This window comes from Prionailurus bengalensis, chromosome D3, assembly GCF_016509475.1.
Source record: "Prionailurus bengalensis isolate Pbe53 chromosome D3, Fcat_Pben_1.1_paternal_pri, whole genome shotgun sequence".
Lineage (NCBI taxonomy): Eukaryota > Metazoa > Chordata > Mammalia > Carnivora > Felidae > Prionailurus > Prionailurus bengalensis.
Genome location: NC_057356.1, coordinates 77,470,334 through 77,489,875, shown reverse-complemented (window position 1 = coordinate 77,489,875; position 19,542 = coordinate 77,470,334). Strand labels below are relative to the sequence as shown.

At 51.9% G+C, this 19,542-nt stretch overlaps 1 protein-coding gene across 1 annotated transcript in view; it reads right to left on the bottom strand.

The window, feature by feature from the left end:
* LOC122470018 (O-acyltransferase like protein-like) overlaps positions 1-19,542 on the bottom strand; it is a 54,633-nt gene that overhangs the window by 29,681 nt on the left and 5,410 nt on the right. Inside the window, exons 4-8 of the mRNA XM_043557182.1 lie at positions 14,347-14,488; positions 13,132-13,349; positions 9,354-9,533; positions 8,290-8,392; positions 3,025-3,126 (exon numbers count right to left, since the gene is read on the bottom strand). Coding sequence (XP_043413117.1) covers positions 3,025-3,126; positions 8,290-8,392; positions 9,354-9,533; positions 13,132-13,349; positions 14,347-14,488 — 745 coding nt within the window. The remainder of the gene's footprint in view (positions 1-3,024; positions 3,127-8,289; positions 8,393-9,353; positions 9,534-13,131; positions 13,350-14,346; positions 14,489-19,542) is intronic.

Here is a 19,542-nt window from a genome sequence, read left to right as displayed (position 1 = left end):
CCCCTCCTGTTCTCCAAGCTGCTCTCTCCACTCCAGTGGGCTCTCCGCGGTTTCTGAAACATGCCAGCCACATTCCCTTCTCGGGACCTTAACACCTGTCCCCCACATGGGCCCTTCTTCCCCCACAGCACTCTCTTTGCTTAGAACATTCTTTTACTTCCTTTGACACAGGTCACTTTCCCTGACTACCCTTCCAGAAGACCCCATCTTGCCTCCTTCTCCAAATAAGCACTTTGTGCCACCTGTGGTCCCTGACCTGCTAGAAATGCATTTGTATATTGCAACTTAATGTCGCATATTTATTCATGGATTATCCATCTCTGGTCACTGGAACTAGCCTCCAGGCCAGAAGGCACTTGCGTGGTTATTAACTATTGAATCCCCAGGGCTTACAACAGTGCCTGGCACACAGCGGACCCTCGATAAATACAGAAAGAGGGGTGCCTAGGTGGCTCAGTTGTTTGAGCGCCTTACTGTTGATTTCTGCTCAGGTCATGATCTCACAATTCATGAGTTCAAGCCCCGTCAGGCTCTGCAATGACAGTGTGGAGCTTGTGTGGGGTTCTCTCTCTTTCTCTCTCTCTCTCTCTGTCCCCCCACTTGTGTGTGCTTGCATGCACACATACTCTCTCTCAAAATAAATAAATAAACGTATAAAAAATACAGAATGAGGGGCGCCTGGGTGGCGCAGTCGGTTAAGCGTCCGACTTCAGCCAGGTCACGATCTCGCGGTCCGTCAGTTCGAGCCCCGCGTCAGGCTCTGGGCTGATGGCTCAGAGCCTGGAGCCTGTTTCCGATTCTGTGTCTCCCTCTCTCTCTGCCCCTCCCCCATTCATGCTCTGTCTCTCTCTGTCCCCCAAAAAATAAATAAACGTTGAAAAAAAAATTAAAAAAAAAAAAAACCAGAATGAGTGAGTGAACAAATGATCTCATTTCCAGTCCTCTTGGAGATAAGTAGGCAAGTACTTGATCATAACTGAGTAAGAACAGTGGGTTTTGCTGACAAGAATGAGACCATCAAAGAGGCTGGGAGTGTGGCTGCTTTCGCACTGGGTTTCCCTTACGGAGTGAGTTCAAACTGGGCTGGTGATGTTTCCCCCGATTTTTCAACAAAGTTATGTCCCGGGTTGGACTCTCTCTTCCTGGCTCCAATCTGCCACTTTCTCAGAGCTCCCTCCTCAAGAACATCACCACCGTCCGCCATATTGTGCCGATTGGAAATTCTGAGTATCCTTGACTTGCCCTCTCTCCGTTCCCACGGCCAATTGTCAGTCCAGATCCGCTATCCTCCCCGGATATTGCAATAGTTTCCTCACGGGGATCCTCACCACCATCTTGACCCATAAGAGCTCTCACACACAGACACACACACACACACACACACACACACACACTACTGCTTTATCTGCCTGCTAAAACACTTCCTGTCCTTCAGTCCCCAGAACAGGACTTTTCTTCTGAAGTAGATTTCCCAGGCAGAACCCACCACGCTCTGGATTGGATGCCACCATTGGATTCCACGCCCCACCCCCTAACACCGCATCAGCATTTATCACTAAGAACCTGTGGCCTGAATGTCAATCGGTCCCTCTCCTCCCCTCCAGAAGACCACAGGGCACAACATGCTAAACCCAGGGCCACGCACCCAAAAAAAGGAATAAGGAGTCTGTCAAGCATCCAGGACAAGGGCTACATTCAATAGAGTTTGGAAGAAACCGCAAAGGCCATGGTGAAAAGAAATCAATAGAGGCCCATTCCGTAGCCCATACTCATTCTTAAACTATTTTCCGGAAAAGTTAAAAGGTGTGAGTGGTGACCACGGTAACAACGACAGCTTCTACTTGCAGAAGGGCTTACTGTGTGTCACACGTGCCTCTGAGTTCTCAGCACACATGCTCTCATTTAATCCTCGCAAGAGGGGCGCCTGGGTGGCGCAGTCGGTTAAGCGTCCGACTTCAGCCAGGTCACGATCTCGCGGTCCGTGAGTTCGAGCCCCGCGTCGGGCTCTGGGCTGACGGCTCGGAGCCTGGAGCCTGTTTCAGATTCTGTGTCTCCCTCTCTCTCTGCCCCTCCCCCGTTCATGCTCTGTCTCTCTCTGTCCCAAAAATAAATCAACGTTAATCCTCGCAAGAGTCCCGTGGAGTGAGGGCCGTCATTCTTCCCATTTTTTGAGATGAGAAAACTCAAGCCCGGAAAGGGTGAGGCACTGCCTCCAGGTCACATAGCTGGTAGAGGACTGAGCCAGCATGAAAGATTTGACAAACCAGAGTCAGAACTTACCCACTCCATTTTCCTAGCCCACAAGATTGTTGCAACAGCCCCCTCCCGCTCTGTGACAACGAAGCGTGACAAGAGAGGCAACGGCCATAAGTAACGAGAGCCAGCTCTAGCTCAGACAGCAACAAACCGTGATTTAGAGACTGTACAAAAGGAGGGGTGGGTTCCATGAGCTGAAGTTTCCTCTGCTTCCCAAGCTCCCTGTGTCTTTACTGCATCACGGGTTCCATCCTCCGTCCCAGGACTCTATCTCCTCCTGTGTCAACCAACCACCCATTCGTAAGGAGGGCCACGTCCACCCCCCCCCCAGCAGAACCACCATCACCCCAAGCTTCCACCAGCCCCTCTCTTTGCTGTATCCTATTTGATTTTTATCGTCACCATCGGTACTCTTATTTACAGGACACAATTACCACTAGTTCGTACAAGACATACACATTCTCCCGTTGAAGACACGGTCCATGGAAATCGGACAGCACATTTATGGAAATCTGCTGCCCGTCCGCGGAGGAATAAGGAGGTTTCTGCTGGTTTCATATAGTTCAAATTCTATTAGGGCAAATATCACGAAAATCGGCATCTTCCGCTGGCAAAAGCTGCTAGACAGCAAAACCCAACTTCATGAAGAAAACGATTTCTCTCCGTTTACTTTGCTTCGAACGTTCCTTCAGAAGAGGGTTAAAGACTAAAAAGCAATATGTTGTTACACATCAATAATGGACTGAGACATTTTATAAACAGACCTACCTTGTAAGGCGGCTGAGGAAGTATCTGAGGATGACATTAAGGGTTGTTCCTTTGTCCGAATTCTGATGCATCCTTAGAAATGACCTTGCGCTTAGCCAACCACTGAAGGAAAGAGAAGAGCCACAGGAATTACTTATCAATGATACAGTTCATCCGATGATTAATTTGGTTGTCTCCATCAGGGTACAATAAGTTATGCAGCAGTAACAAGGTATCTCCAACACGAAAACAGTAACAGTTTTTTTCTTGCTCGCGCGACATGCCCACGGCCAGTCGCCTTGACCTCAGCGTCTTCCAAACCAGGGCCCCCGGGCTGAAGGAGCAGTCACTGTCTGAAAGGTCACTGGTGACCACGGCAGAGAAAAGAGCATTTTGGAGGGCTTCAAACCGGCAATTAAATGTCCTAGCCCAGAAGCGACATGTTTAAAGCTCTTAGCATCACGGCAACCCCAGGCACCCCTCCTTGGCCAGACCTGGATTCCACCTAACGACAACGGGTCCGGGAAGTTGACTGTTACCAAGTGCCCGGAAGAGAGCCAGAAATATTTGGTGACCACCACTAAGAGCTATCGCGTTGGCCTTTTGAAACGACAGCGTCAAAGCTTTCCACTTCTGTAGGGCCACACCGTTTTCAAAGTACCTTCACTAATGGTGTCGCTTGTCCTTCTCCAGACATACCGACCTACTTTGCAATAAATGTCGATTGAGTGAGTGATCGGTAGCAGGGAAGATACTACGATCCCTGCATGCCTACTAGGAAATCGAGGCTCAGAGGGTCAGCGGGTTGCCCGAGATTCTCAACCGACACGTCCTGACGACAAATTTGTTGCCCAGGATGTTCAGCTAAAGAAACAGGCCGCATCTCTGAGTTACAACCTGATGATAAGCGAGTCTGTGAGTGAGCTTCCTGACCTTCCGACGGTTATGCCAATGGGCCTCGCGGGTGTTTCTCTAAGGAACAAATGCATTCCCTGTGGCCAAAAGAAAAAAAAAGGCTGCGTGTGTGTTGGAAGGGATCAGGCAGGGTTAGAGAATGCCTTGATTCTCTGCCAGCATGATTTTTTTTTTTTTTTTGAAACGCAGCAAGTCGGATTCACTATAATAGGAACGCAATTTATAGAGACGTGTAGAAGGGAGTGTGGAGATGTGGAAGTTGGCCAGCCAATTCCGATTCCAGGCTCCTCTTAATTTCGGGAAAGAATGCATCAGGGTCTCCGTGTGTGGCCAGGCACCACCCAGCCATTCAGCGCGGAGAGAGGACAAAGAGAAGGCCGGCAGGGAAACAGGCTGCCAGCAGGAGAACCTGCTGTAGGAAGCTGGGAAGATGCAGAGACCCGACCCCGCCGCGGGGAGCACCATCCCGCAACAGGAATGGGTGAAGTCAGCCAGAGAAGCAGAAGAGGGTTCCCGAGCCGTCACCAGGGATGGTCGGAAGTCTGGTTTCGCTACGTACATGTGTGCGTGACGTGGCGGTAAAGACCTGCGTTTGGCGTGAAACAAGCATTGTGTTCCCGTTCTCACGCGAACTTTCCCAGCTGGGGGGACTGGGGCAACTGATTTCATCTCTGCACATCAACTTTCTCATCTGTAAACACGAGCACGATGATACCGGCTCCAGCTTCCCGGGTTTAAGGGGAGAATCGTCCGGAATAACAGGTTAAAAGCTGTTGGCACGATGGCGATACTAGGGGTCCCTTAGTAAGATTTCCATTGTCCAAATGAAATGTTTCTGTAAAAAGAATCGGTGCATTTCTTTTTTTACGTGTACTTATTTGTAAGTAATCTGTACACCCACAGTGGGGCTTGACGTTGTGACCCGCGAGATCAAGGGTCGCACGCTCTTCTGGCTGAGCCAGCCGGGAGCCCCGGTGCGCACTTTTTAAAGTAAACAAAACGGGGGCGCCTGGGTGGCTCGGTCGGTTGAGCGTCCGACTTCGGCTCAGGTCACCATCTCGCGGTCCGTGAGTTCGAGCCCCGCGTCGGGCTCTGTGCTGACAGCGTGGAGCCCGGAGCCTGCTTTGGATTCTGTGTGTCCCGCTTTCTCTGCCCCTCCCCCGCTGGCACTCTGTCTCTCTCATGAACATTATGTTACATGAAATAAACAATCAATAAATAAACATTAACAAATTAAGAAAGTAAACAAAATGAACGTTGGACGGGAAGGAAACAGGAGTCCTGGCCTCTTAGCTGGGTGAGGCCCGGGGTGGGGCCTGAGAACCTGCATTTCTAACAGCCTTTCAGATGACGCAGGTACAGCTGGACTGGGACCATGCTCTGAGAACCACTGATAAAAGGCCCGGCACTCCCCGGGCCCCAGAGCGAGCCAGGGGTCGGATATGTCGTCTTTTTACCAATAAAAGGGTTCAGGGTTGCAGTTTTCTTGGACTTCTGAAATTTCATAGCCTTGGCCTGGGGTTTTGGGGTATCTCAGGGCTGACCCAACGGCGGCTCTGGTGTCTCAGGGATTCGCACTGATAGTCCGGGCATGACCAGTGGCTTTCCAGGCCCTCATTCTTCCCTCCTGGTGGCAATTCTCCAGCTTGAGTTTTTGGCTTTGATTCCAGCCATGCTGATCTGTCCTTGCCAGCCTCCCTCCCACGGCTTGGGGCTCCGCCAGCCAGCCCCATCTTTTTGGCCTTGTTCTTGCTAGGTCCTCTTGCAGGGAACAGAGTTCTGGACGTTGAGGGCCGACCCCTGGGCCGACCCCCGCACCCAGCGGGGGCCTGCCCCAGGTCTCTGCAGTCGGGTTTGCCTGCCTGGTTAGACCCAGCTATGCCCTCCTGGCAAGTCTGGTGCCCAGTGGTTCCCATTTCACCGCAGAAGCGGCCTCTGACCCTCGCCTGTCTGGGCCCCTTTTTGTCACCCTGGCCACCTGGTGACCGGGTCTCAGCTCATTCTGTACCCTCCTTTCTCTGCCTTACCCCCAAGAACCTGTCACACCAGAAGCTTGAGCTAAAACAACTAAGAAATCATTTCGACAACTCCTTATTGGGCAGTCCCGTATGCCTGGCGTTGCTTTGGGCTCCAGGGACAGCAGGACACAAAACAGAAAGAAGCCTCATCTTACAGTACAGTGGAGAGACACCGACAATAAATACATGAATAATAAATATGTGGCATCTATAAGGTTAGGTAAAGAGGGGAAATAAATCAGGGAAAATGAAGACAAGAGTGTGGTGGGTCCGTGTTAAACAAGGGAGACGAGCCAGGCGTTGTTGGGAGGTAACATTTGGGCAAACGCTGAAGGAAGGGAGGGAAAGCCACGAGGACCTCGGGGAAGTAAGTGTGGCCGAAAGTGATGGTCATTCGTCCCCCCGTGCTGCTGCTCTGCCCTGTTCGCAGGCTGGTTCTCTCCTAATCCGGCGGTTTGTACCCTTTTGAATTTCACGGACTTTAAAATTACAAACATCGGGGCGCCTGGGTGGCTCAGTCGGTTGAGCGACCGACTTAGGCTCAGGTCATGATCTCACGTCCGTGAGTTGGAGCCCCGCGTCGGGCTCTGTGCTGACGGCTCGGAGCCTGGAGCCTGTTTCAGATTCTGTGTCTCCCTCTCTCTCTGTCCCTCCCCTGTTCATGCTCTGTCTCTCTCTCTGTCAAAAATTAATGAACATTAAAAAAAAAATTTTAAATTACAAACATAACGAAACAAAACCACCAGAAAACAAAACACAAAGCACAAGAGGCACGATGGGGCACTTATCGGAAGCTTGCTCCGTTGTTGTTGGGCCAACAGCCTCCGCAGCATTCATCGGGGGGTCGCTTTCTCTTCCAACGTGTCAGCGTGCGATGGGGACACGTTCTCAGATCCCTCGCTTTCCTGATCGCTCCCTGCCGCCCACGCACGGCGCAGCCCCCCGCCACAGTCTCCACGCCCTGCCATCTGGCCCCACGGCCCAGGCTGCGCGGCCACTCCCCGGACAGGGGCACCGGGACCCCTCTGCGTCGCCAGATACGGGGGGGCACTTCCGCGTCTCTTCAGCTCCCACAGAGTTGCCCTTCCTTCCTGATCCGCGGCCTTGGCTTGGCTTCCTGGGCCCCGCAGTGTCTCGCTGGTCCCGTCTCGTTTCCCTGGTCGCTCATTCTCAGACTCCGTGGGGGCTCCCCTTCTCCCCCACTTCTGCAGGCTGGGGCGGCGGAGGTCCTAGCATATCTAACCCTGCCCTGTCCTTGCTTGTGCTCTCCTCCCCGCGAGATCCGGGCCAGCTCTGTGGCCTCCCTGCCGCCCGTAACCCAAGGCCCCCAAGTTCCCATCTCTGGCCTGGACATTTCCACTGAGCTCCCGGCCCACGGAGCCCCTGCTGAGTGAACACCACTACCTGGGTGTCTGGGTTATCTTCACCGGGTTGGCACCCTTTGATTCCAACAGAAGGCCTGGTTTTCCCGCCGAGGCTCTCTTCTGCTCCAGGCTTTCTGCTCAGCGAATGCCAGCCACTCCCCACCCCTCCTCCTCCTCCTCCCACCCCCACCCCGACACAGACCCCCCCCCACCCCCCATCTCAGCTCCTGAGCCCAGCCGGAAGTCCTTCTGAAGTCCTCTCTTCCTCGCCCTTCACATCCAATCAACAGGTCCTGACAATTCCACACCTAAAGCCTATCTTGCACATGACCTTCTCACTCTATCCCGCCCACCGGCCCTCCCCATCCCCCCCTCCCCTCCAAGCCTCATTGTTTCTCATCGGAAGTATAGCAGAGGTCACCTGATGGATCTCCGCTTCTGTCCCTGCCTGCCTTAGATCTGCCGTGAACACAGGAGCCAGAGTGATCATTTTTTAAATGTCAGATGATATCGCTTTCAAACGAAAGCAATCCAACCTCTTCCCGTCCCACCAAGACTAAAGGTCCTCTGTGGTCTGGCCCTGCCCGGCTCACTCCCTCTCTCCCCACCTTCACTATGCTTCGGCCTTCTTTCTGCTCCTTTAACAAGGATCTCTGTCTCTGTCTCTCTCTGTTTCTGTCTCTCTCTCTCTCTCCTTAGCTCTTCGGCATTGGTGGCTCCCTTGGCCTGAATCTTTCTTATCCAGGATTTTCCCAGGGCCACACTGGGACTCCTTGTAGCCACAGTAGTCTCTCATCAGACAAGCCTTTTCCAACAAGTCTAAACAGCGACCCGCTCTCTCTCACAACCGCTGTGCTCTTCTTTCCTAGTAGCTATTACACTCCGATTTTGTTCTTGTTTATTTGTTTGCTTATCGCTGGACACACACACACACACGCACGCACACACACACAGCCATATGCACAACAGCAGACACAACACCACATTACCTGATCAGGAAGAACGTGTCAACCCCAAGATAGAACGGGCCACTCCGAGAATAAAGGTACAGTGGGTTTTTAAGCACTTTGCTTTTCCACTCAAGCACATTATCTGCAACAAACAATAAAAACAGCTGCCATTCTGTTTCACCGAAGGAAGTCATGTGATTTACGTTGTCAAAAAAAGCAAGAGAGGCACCTTCGACTTTCATAGTATCGAGGGGATTTCGGGGCGCCTGGGGGGCTCGGCCAGCCAAGCGCCCCACTTCGGCTCGGGTCGTGATCTCACGATTCGTGGGTTCGAGCCCCGCGTCGGGCTCTGCGCCGACGGCTCGGAGCCTGGAGCCCGCTTCGGATTCTGTGTCTCCCTCTCTCTCTCTGCCCCTCCCCCGCTCACGCTCTGTCTCTGTCTCTCTCAAAAATAAATAAACATTAAAAAAAAAAAGAGGATTTTGTGTATCCCCACAACTTACTGAAGAGAACACAGATCGGAATAAGAAATGGTGACTGAGGCACCTGACAGTATCTGCCACGGAACCACCGTAACTCGGGCTTTGAACTGCTTCCTGTTCTCACGGTGCCCACAGCTCCTGGGGGGGGGGGGGCAGCAACATCCCCTTGACCTGGTGCACATCCCCCCCCCCCCCCGGAGCGGCTCCTGTGCTGCTTCCAGAGTGAGGCAGCAGGCCGAGAAACACGGCTTTAACACCGGTGCATAATATTTATCTGTTTATGCTTGACTATCTTTCCAGGAGAAAAAAACATGTTAGTTTCTGGCTTCGTCGAGTAGGACAAGAGGGAATCCGGCTCTTTGGACGACGCATGTGTGATCCTCGGGTGTCGCTTGTTCACCTGGTCATCAGGTGCCTGGTTTCCACCCATGAGGAGGGGGAGCAACTACTGGGCATCGGTCTGGGCCCTCCCAAAACTCACTTGTGGGGGGGGCGGGTCACGGCTACGTGTCTAAAACAGAAGGAAGGCTGCAGGCTCACGTCCCGGGCCCAACACGATCCCCTCGCCCGAAAGCGGCCCTCTTCCTCGACTGCTCGGAAAGACCCGTGAGTTCTCCTCACCCAAAGACAGCCAGGCAGTCATCTGACTGGTGTGCCCGGATATGATCCAGAGGAGGCTCAGAGCCCGGATGCCATTCAGCGCAGAGCACACGCCCCCCGGCGTCTCTGTGGTCCAGATGGCCGGCACGTTCTTCTGCCACGAAAAGCATTTCAGAGCGTGCTCCGTGGCTCCTAAAAATCCTGGACGAGAGCACAGGTGTTACCGTCCGCCCTGAAGTGCCTACGTTTCCCCAGCTACAAAACGGGAATCAAAGTCCATCTCATAACCTTAGGGTTGTCATGAGGAGCAAAGGAGACACCATCACACCTGCCACACTCACTATTTGAAGCCCAATTGCTCTCGTCCCTTCTACGTCCCTTCTTCCGTTTCATGTTTACAAAATTTTGATCGGATTCGTTGGGATGCATTCCAAACAGCCGGACCTGTGAACCAGGAACCTCCAAAGGAAGGCGCAAGCCGCTCCAAGAGACTCACGGTTTCTCTTGGTGGAAGCTTGGTGCGTAAACATTGCAGGCTCAAGAAGTCCCCGCGGAAATGAGACTTATTTACAAATGAGAGCTGGTGGGTAACCCGGCTCTGCAAATCTAAAATCAGTTTCTGAAATGGGGGAATGTAATTGTCAAACCTTTGGAAGTTTCGGCCGTAAATAGGGGTTTTTCCATCGGAGTCGCTCTCCCGTGTGCCTGCCTGAAATCACAGAGCTCACCCTCTCCTCTAGGGGCATTTTCACCGACCGGCCCTTGGCACAGCACGGCCAGTCGTGTCCTGCACCCCGAGTCCCGGCTCCCCTCGGCTCCCCAGAAGCCACGTGCCACGAGAGAGAGAGACACACACACAGAACCCGGGCTCTGGCCGGTTCTGCCCTCTCTTCAACCTCTCGGGACCTCTTCCCTCACTTTTAAACTGAGCACCCTTTTTGGCCGGGCTGCGGTGAGCATTTGAGCATATTTGCCAAACATCTGGCCTGACGCCCGCCCACCTTGGCAAGCGAGCCCTGAATGCATTTTGCTATCATTCGATTTTTTTTTTTTTTGCATCTAAATTCTACTTGTGGCTCCCCGTAACTAGTAGCAGCTTGTAACGGTGTCTGAAAATAACCGGTCTGTAGAGAAGACGGCCTCTCTGAGTCCCGTTTACTCGCTGGTAAGTGGAAAGGATAAACCAAGGGGGATGGGGAAGATCAGTTGAAAGGATGTATGTAGGTCAGAGGTTCTCAAAGTAGGGGGTCCCCAGTCCAGTAGCTTCAGTATCGCCCGGGAACCTGTTGGAAATGCACGGTCTCAGGCCCCACCCCAGACCCACCGACCCCGAACCTCTGAGGGCCGGGCCCCGCAAAGGTGCTCGTGCTGCGACAAGACCTCCAGGTGCTTCTGGAGTTTGAGGACCAAAGTTTGCGAACCACAAGGTGTCGTGGCGCTTTGAAAGACCTTGTGGCCCCTTTGGATTTTCTCAGCGATTATTACCGTGAGCCCGCTTGAAGTGCCAGACCACACAGTAAGAGCCCCTGCCTTCCAGGGGCTAAAATCCATAGCCGTTTGCTTCGTGGAAACTTCCTCCAACACGTGCTGGTACTTTTTCTCATCTAAGCAGGAAAGGGCGGGCTCTTGTAACAGGAAACCTCTCTAAGCGAACGCAATGATTACTTGGAGGATAAAGAACCAGGAATCTGAAATACCCAATTTGGCTCCAAACTTCTAGGAGACACGGTAGTCTTATGTTGATTTGACTCGCTGGTGAGTGCAAATGTGGAGACGAAAAAGACGCTGACCCTAGGGCTCTCTGCATCTCGATTTTTTGTTTCCAAACATTCAGGATGTGATCTTTTACTCTGACGGTATCAAATCCAAAAAAAGAAAAAAGTTACAGCAAGAGAACACGGTCCCCCCACTTCCGCCATTTTGAGGCCACCGTGAAACATAGCTGCTGAAAAAGTGAACGTAACCTTCGTGTCCTGATCACAGAGAGTCCTGTCTTGGGCCGAAACCCTAACGTATCGGTGGCTGGGTCCTGACACCGTTATCAGGTGCATCTGCCTTAAAACGCCAGGCTCCGTGGCTTAGTCTTCTACCTAATGACAGGCAGCGGTGAATTTCGGTGGCTGTAGGCTCGCCCTCAGTCTGACAACTAGAAGCCCGTGGCAGGTGCCCGGAACCCAGCTGACCTCAGCAAGGTCAGTGTTAGCGAGAGGTCTTGGGCAGTTAAAGCCACTATCCTTTTCTCCTTCTGGCTTAAGGGCAGCGAACGAGGAAAAAGGCAACGTAGCAGGAGGATGGAAGTTTCCATTACCTCGTTTAATGCCTTCAACAAATCCCACTGTATGTCCCAGTTTTATACACGTGGAACCCGAGGTTCTTAGGGGTCGAACAACCCCACCAAGGGCAGAGTTAGAAACCCAGGCAGGATTGAGCGGAGGTCGCTAAGCACGTTCCCCGCTCGTGGAACCTTCTCTACATGGCAGCTGGGGAGCCAAGTTCTTGAACAATGTCACATGAGGAGTGACTGAGGGGCTCTGAGACTATGACAGGAGAAGCCATCATAACTGTCCCCAGTATCTGATGAAACAAGAGAGTGAGTAGGAGGGGAAAACAAGGGCCCATCGGTGGAAATGACAGAGCAGGGACTGCTGGGTGGCCCAGTCGGTTAAGCGTCCAACGCTTGGTTTTGGCTCAGGTCATGATCTCACGGTTCGTGAGTTCCAGCTCCAAGTCAGGCTTTGCACTGACAGCGTGGATGGAGTCTGCTTAGGATTCTCTCTTTCCCTCTCTCTCTGCCCCTCCCCCCCCCCATAATAAATAAATAAACATGAAAAAAATTAAGAAAAGAATTGTTGCTTGGGAGCTGCTTGGGAGCTCGTGTTGTTGGGAGCTCGTGGTAGTGTTACCACTAGCTTGTTGCTGGGAGCTCGTGGTAATGTTACAGCGGTTTTTATTTTTGCCCGAAGATCCAAAGAGGATCTGATAAAATCATCGCCGTGCCCTCCACAGTGGACATATCCCCTGCAGCTGCTTGATCACGTATTCATGATCTTTTGGCCCATTCATTGCTATGGTGTCTTATCTTTATCCCCCGAGTTGGAGTAAGGGAAGATCAATTGTGTGCAGGTCCAGGGACTCTGCCAGAAACAATTCCCCATGTGCTAAATCTGTTTGCGTGACGATGCGGCCCTTGTTTCAGGGTGTGTGTGTGTGTGTGTGTGGTCTTTGCCTTGCCATATGGGCAGGGGGAAATGAAGATAAGGCTTTTGATTTTTAGCTGCAACACAACGCAACGTGACCAACTGCTAAGCGCCGTCCAGCTCGCCCTTCACTAAGTGGGTTGTTTAGTTCTGGCTCAGATACGCTCAGCCAGGCTTTAACGTGTTGCACACTTACTCCCCTGGCTTCGATGTGGACCTCAATCCTTTACCTTAGTGATGCCAGCAAGGTTCTGTGAGCCATCTGCGTCGCTGTGACACCGAAAATAGACACTGTGGTCATGGAATTGTTTCTTAGAAGATGACTGCAGCGAAACCCAAGCCCTGCTCTGCCCTGGTCACGGGGTAGCACAAAATACACTGGGTCATTGTACCCAAGAAAGAAAGCAGCATTTTTAGCGACTCGCCGTAACACTCCGACAGCAAACAAAGACGGAATTGTGAAGAACAGAGACCCAACCTCCACACTGGCATTTAGACGCTGTTGGACGTTCCCCAGACCCCAGCACCGTCAGAATTATTTTCCAAATACGGCTCCTCTAAGCCACCTCTAGTGCGCGCTCTTAGGTTATCAAAATGCCTACTTTGTCCTCTGCTCGGGGTTCCTGAGAGTGAGAGGTGGGCCAGGCCACCCGCTCTGTTTCCTGGGTCACTCCTCGGTGTCTCTCTCAGAGGCAGGCTCCCGTCGGTGGCCGGTCGTGCCCGATGTGAGGGTGACTCCCTGTAGTCGGGCCCCCGCCCCCTGGCCGCCACATAGACAGTCCCAGCCAGGGGAAGGAGGAGGCCCAGCGAGGTGAGGCAGCTGCAGGGGGAAGACACGTGTGACCAAGCCTTACGTCGCACCAAAGCCACCGTAAGAGGCAGAGAAAACAGCCCAGCGAAAAACCAACCACGCAAGCCCCCGACAAAAATACAGACAAGTATCGAACAGTTTAAAGGGGCAGGAGTGGCTTCGTAAGAATCGATAATGAAGGAAATGATTAATGAAGTATAAGATTAATGGATTTCACTCGACTCCTTATTATAATTGCTAAAAAAAAAAAAAAAATCATAAACGGAAACACCCAAACCCTGAGGAGGATACTTGCAGCTGATTGGACTACGAACTCGTATCTTTCATGTATATAAGATAGTTTAAAAGATCAGTAAGAACCCAGCTAACCCACATACATGGAAACAGGAGCGAAAAGTATGAATAGCAGATAAACTTGACGGGGGAAAAAAACCTCCTCGTTACCAAGGTTTTAAGGTAAATTAAACCAGTGTATTGACTCCATCAGATTGGTAGTCGTTTTTACAAAGGTAGCCGGTGATACGGGGGACAGGATGGTGATATGGACATGGACGTCTCAGAGGGGGGTAGTTAAATAAGTGAGGTTTCCAGGAAAGCCCCTCCCCAATGATGCCGGCTACGCCCTGGCAATGCTACTTCCGTTAGTTTGTGTGCAGGATGCAAACAAAAAGTAACAGACAGGACGGCTAAGGTGTTTGAGGGAGAAGCCACACCTCAAATAAAAGAAATTAATCTTCAGGGGTCACGTGATAGGAACAGGACAATTTGGGATCGGGATACGTTTCTCCGTGACTCTGAAACTCAATCACATTTGGGTGTGGCCAGCCTTCCTCTCGACCACTGCTGAATTTTCTTGTTTAAGGTACGTGGTGATCGTTCAGGGAACACTGGCCAGGCATCATTCAAGAATGAAGATGAAATGGCCACGCGTAGGTGGTGAGTGGAAATCGATCACACAGTCCCGACGTATACATCCCGACCAGGTACCTCAGATGCCCATACTCACAGACACACGGCCACAAAGGTGTCGAGGGGGAACGTTCCAGTAGCACATCTAGCCGCGCCCGTGCCAGATGAGGAGGAAGAATTGATTGCAAAGAGAGAGAGAGAAGGGGCCAAAAACGAAGTATTTCTGAATCTGAAAATATCTACCAAGGAAAAGAAAAAAAAAAAAGAGAGAGATTGTATTAATACTTTACTCTGCAACAAATATACTTTTCCAAGAGCTTTCATACCTATTGTTTCAAAATAAAACTTTGATATGAAAAAGGGCAGCTGGCTTTCCTATATCTGATTTACAGATGGGGAAAATAGGGCACGAAGATGCTGAGACTCACAGAAGGAAGAACTCAGCCCAGCGCGAAGTGGACCGTAGTCTCTGGAATGCTTAGCCCGCCCAGACTCCCGCGGTCCCTCCTAGCACAGCGCTGGGAATGACAATCCTAAAAGGCACCATTAAATCTGCTTAAATCTGTTCGTAAACAGGTTCCCGCAAGAGACATAAATGAAATTTGAGATGAAAAAAATACAATGAAAGCCTGCAGGCTGGAGAAAGGCGCTGTATCTAAAGGGGGCGCCTGGGGGGCTCAGTCGGTTAAGCTTCCCACTTTGGCTCAGGTCACGATCCCGCGGTTGGTGGGTTCGAGCCCCGCGTCGGGGTCTGTGCTGACCGCTCGGAGCCTGGAGCCTGCTTCGGAGTCTGTGTCTCCCTCTCTCTCTGCCCCTCCCCCTCTCACACTCTGTCTCTCTTTCTCAAAAATAAACATTAAAAGATAGTAAATAAATAAATAAAAGTGAAACACAGAAGCACCACCTCGGGGCGCACCTCATCAGTCACTGACTGTAGGGATCCCCGTAGTTTGTGGGGAGAGGAGGGCAGTGATCTCAAACTTCAGTGTGTCCCAGGATTACCCGGAGGGCCTGCTCAATACCACTGCCTGCCTCCCCTCCCCTCCCAGCTGGGCTGATGCAGCAGGTCTGGGGGGGGACCTGAGAATTTGCATTTCTAACAAGAAATCAGGTGCTCAGGCTACCTAGTAATCAGGGCACACACTTTGAGACCCACAGATGTTCCCAAACATCAGCAAAGGAGGGGGGACACAGTGTAGTTTAATTAAATAGCAATGCCAATTATAAGTAACAAAAAATAAAAATATAGATATTAAGCGCCTATTGGGTACGAGACGTGTTTTGATCACTGTCTTTAATCCATCATTTTTTTTTTTTTGAGAGAGAGAGAGAGAGGGTGTCCTGGACAGAGAGAGAGAGAGAGACAGACAGGGTTCCCCTGATGCGGGACTCCCAACTCACGAACCTGAGCCAAAGTCAGATGCTTTTAACGACTGAGCCACCCAGGCGCCCATTATTTATCTTATTTTACAGACAGGGAAAATTCTCCTTGGATAAGTTCACGAACCTAAGCATGGTGGCTAAGAATGCAGATTCTGGGGGCGCCTGGGTGGCTCAGTCGGTTGGGCGTCCGACTTCGGCTCAGGTCACGATCTCGCGGTCCGTGAGTTCGAGCCCCGCGTCGGGCTCTGTGCTGACCGCTCGGAGCCTGGAGCCTGTTTCCGAGTCTGTGTCTCCCTCTCTCTCTCTGCCCCTCCCCCGTTCATGCTCTGTCTCCCTCTTTCTCAAAAATAAATAAACGTTAAAAAAAAAAATTAAAAGAATGCAGCCTCTGCATTGAGAGCCCGCATCTACCCTTTATGACCGTGGACACGTTACTTCCCGGTTCCGTGCCTCGGTTTCCCCCTTGGTAAAATGAAAACAATCGCCCCTCATAGGGTTGTTGCGAGGGGTGCAGCACTAACTGGAAAGCACTCAGCAAGTTCCTGGAAGGGTAAGCGTTCAGTAAATGTTGGTTGTCTCTATGTTGCTGCTAAGGGGCAGGGACAATCTCACTCGGGTCGGCGTGAACCTGAAGAGTGTGGCCTTTCTGCGTCTTCCTGCCACCCCACTGTAGCACAACGTATTGGCTAGATTTGCATGCAGGAGGCTTGGGTTCGAGCCAGCTTGCTGTGGGACCCTGGGCAAGTTACTTCACCTCTCTGGGTCTCATTTCCTCCTCTGGGTAATGAGGAAGGGTGGGGTGGACACAGTGGAATCTCATGTCCCGTCTACCTCCAACACTTTTCTCTCCCCCCACCTCTTCCCTGTTCCTACACCACCAAGTGCCTTAGCTGTGGGGTGTGGATAACCTAAGCTCCACCTCCCTAGCCCTCCCCCATACCCCCCCCTTGGAGGGGGGCCGGGAGCCAGAGGGGCAGGGAATTCTAGACACTCAGCGTGACTGGAAGAGAAGGGGAAGGTGGGCATGTCCCATGACCCTACAGACATTCCACGAGGAGGCCCAGCCGGAGGCCTGGTCTCTAAAGCAGGGCGCCGAGGACAGGGTCCTTCTTACCTAGATCTAAGGGCTACACTGCAGCTACCACTCCCCTCCTCCAAGGTGCCCACCCTCTTTGCAGGTGATCACAGGAAAGCCTCAGGGGCAGGAGAGGAAGAGAATGAGTAGAAAAGAATTGAGCCCCGGAGGTCCCAAAATCAAGTTCAAAGGGCTCTGAAAAGAGACCCCTAGAGACAACCGTGTCCCCTCTAAATTCATATGTTGAAGCCAGGACCTCAGAATGTGACGATATTTAGAGGCAGGGCCTTTAGGGAGAGGCGATTAAATGAAAACGGAGCCATCACACTATCTCATCCAACCGGTGTCCTTAAATGAAAGGAAGTTTGGACACACGTAGGTGAGCCCACAGTGAGCGAGAAGGTGGCCGTCTGCAAGCCCAGGAAAGAGCCCTCAGAAGAAACCGGCCCTCCTGACGCCTTGATCCTGGACTTCCAGTCGCCAGAACCATGAGAAAGAAATTTCGTTGTTGAGCCCCGGAGTCTGTGGTATTTGTCAAGGCGGCCCCAGCCAGCTCTCACGGAGACCCGCCAGATTGCTGCCCTTGATGAGATAGCACTCGGTGGGGGGACCAGGCCAAGACTCTCGAATGGCGGGCTGCCTGCGGACAGTTGGGTTTCCTGGGCTCGTCCTCCCTCACCAAGTGACCGGAGTCAATGTCCTCGGTGCTAGCAGCACTGAGGAGAATCCCCACTCCCCGTGCTAAAGCCTGCCAGTTGATTAAACCAATCGGCAGCCTGTGCAGAAGGGTCTACACTGTGTCAGATTCTAGGCCTCTACAGGGGAATAGGGAACCTTTGTTTGATCTGTTTCCCACCAATGTCTCGCCACGTACCATCAGCACCCCCTTCACTGACACAGGCAGCTCAAGCCCACGCTACAAACGTCCCCCTTTACCCTATCCCAGGTGGCTCTTTCCCCCTCAACCCTGCGGGCCCCCCCAAAGTTCCTCTGCACGGCTACCTGTCCCTAGCAGTTGGCATGAGCTCCAGCGTGTATTTCCTGACAGGGGTTCACGTCGGGCACGCACACTCCCCTTACTAACTAAATTATAGGGTTCTCAAAATGAGAACTCCCAATTCTTTTGATTCTCCCCCCCTCGGCACACGCACGCGATGGCACACAGAGGCCAGATGTAAGAGTCCTCAGGACATAGTTTCTGCATTGAACCGAGAACACAAAATGGTATCCTGTGAAATGTTTTGGATTCCTTGTGATCCTCAGGACTGATCCTCAGTCCTTCCGAGGTGCCTCTGTGGGTAGTTCAGGGAGTTATTCATTAGAATAGCTCCATTTGCTCAATCAGGGCTCCGGGAATTCCCGTGGGATCGTGGGGGGAGAGGGAAGAAGTCACCCCCTGAAGTGCCAGGCCCCTGGTTCCGTGGAGGCCTCATAATCCTAATTGTAATAGGCAAGGGGAGATGAAATTAGCCTAACAGAGCGTAAGAAAGAGGACAGATATAAGGGATGGTTCCACATTGACCGTGAACAGCCCAGTTCTCACTGCTTTCGGCCACTGCCAGGAGAGACGCTGTGGCCACCATACGATGTCATGAAATTTCCATAAGGACAGGAGGCAGGCTGAGAGTGAGTTCCTAAGAATGGAAATTCTTCATGGGGCGCCTGGGTGGCTCAGTCAGTTGGGCGTCCGACTTCAGCTCAGATCATGATCTCACGGTGGGTTAAGTTCGAGCCCCGTGTTGGGCTCTGTGCTGATGGCTCGGAGCCTGAAGCCTGCTTCAAATTCTCTGTCTCTCTCTCTCTCTCTCTCTGCCCCTCCGCTGCTCACACTCTCTCTCAAGAATAAATAAATGTTGGGGCGCCTGGGTGGCTCGGTTGGTTAAGCGTCCGACTTCGGCTCAGGTCATGATCTCACGGTCCGTGAGTTCGAGCCCTGCGTCGGGCTCTGTGCTGACAGCTCAGAGCCTGGAGCCTGTTTCAGATTCTGGGTCTCCCTCTCTCTCTCTGCCCCTCCCCTGTTCATGCTCTGTCTCTCTCTGTCTCAAAAATAAATAAATGTTAAAAAAAAAATTATAAAAAAAAAAAGAATAAATAAATGTTAAAAAAAAAAAAAAAAAGAAGGGAAATTCTTCATAGTTGAGTCTGGGTTAAATTGGCTACCTTAACCCAAGCCCCTTCTTTCTCAGCTCTGTGCTGTCCCTGTGACCAGGTAATTATTTGCCTCTCCATTAATCTCCAGTCAGATTTGCCTGACGTTTACTGTTGCATTGTGGGTGGGAAGGCAAGCTGGTGCAGCCACTCTGGAAAAGGCTCCTCCAAAAATTGAAAATAGAGAACTACCCAGCAATTGCACGACTAGGCATTGATCCACGGGATACAGGTGTGCTGTTTCGAAGGGGCACGTGCACCCCCAGGTTTATAGCAGCACTATCGACAATAGCCAAATTCTGGAAAGAGCCCAAATGTCCATCGATGGATAAATGGATAAAGAAGATGAGGCATATATATATACAGTGGAGTATTACTCGGTAACACACCCTGACCTGCCCAGAATCTTTTCCCCCTCTGTCTGCAATCTTGTGCTCTTTTCTTCCTGGCTTGTCTGCTAGGGTCGTCACGTGTTAAGTCCTTGCACAAACAGCTTCCGCCCGCTACTGCCGAGCCGTCTGCCCCCACATCTGTAGAGGAAATACTGGCAACTCCATCAAAAATCTTTGGGGAACAGCCGGGGCACCTGGGTGGCTCAGCCGGTTGAGCGCCCGACGTCGGCCCAAGTCTTGATCTCTCGATTCGAGGTGGTGCGTTCGAGCCCCACCTCGGGCTTTGCGGGAAGCC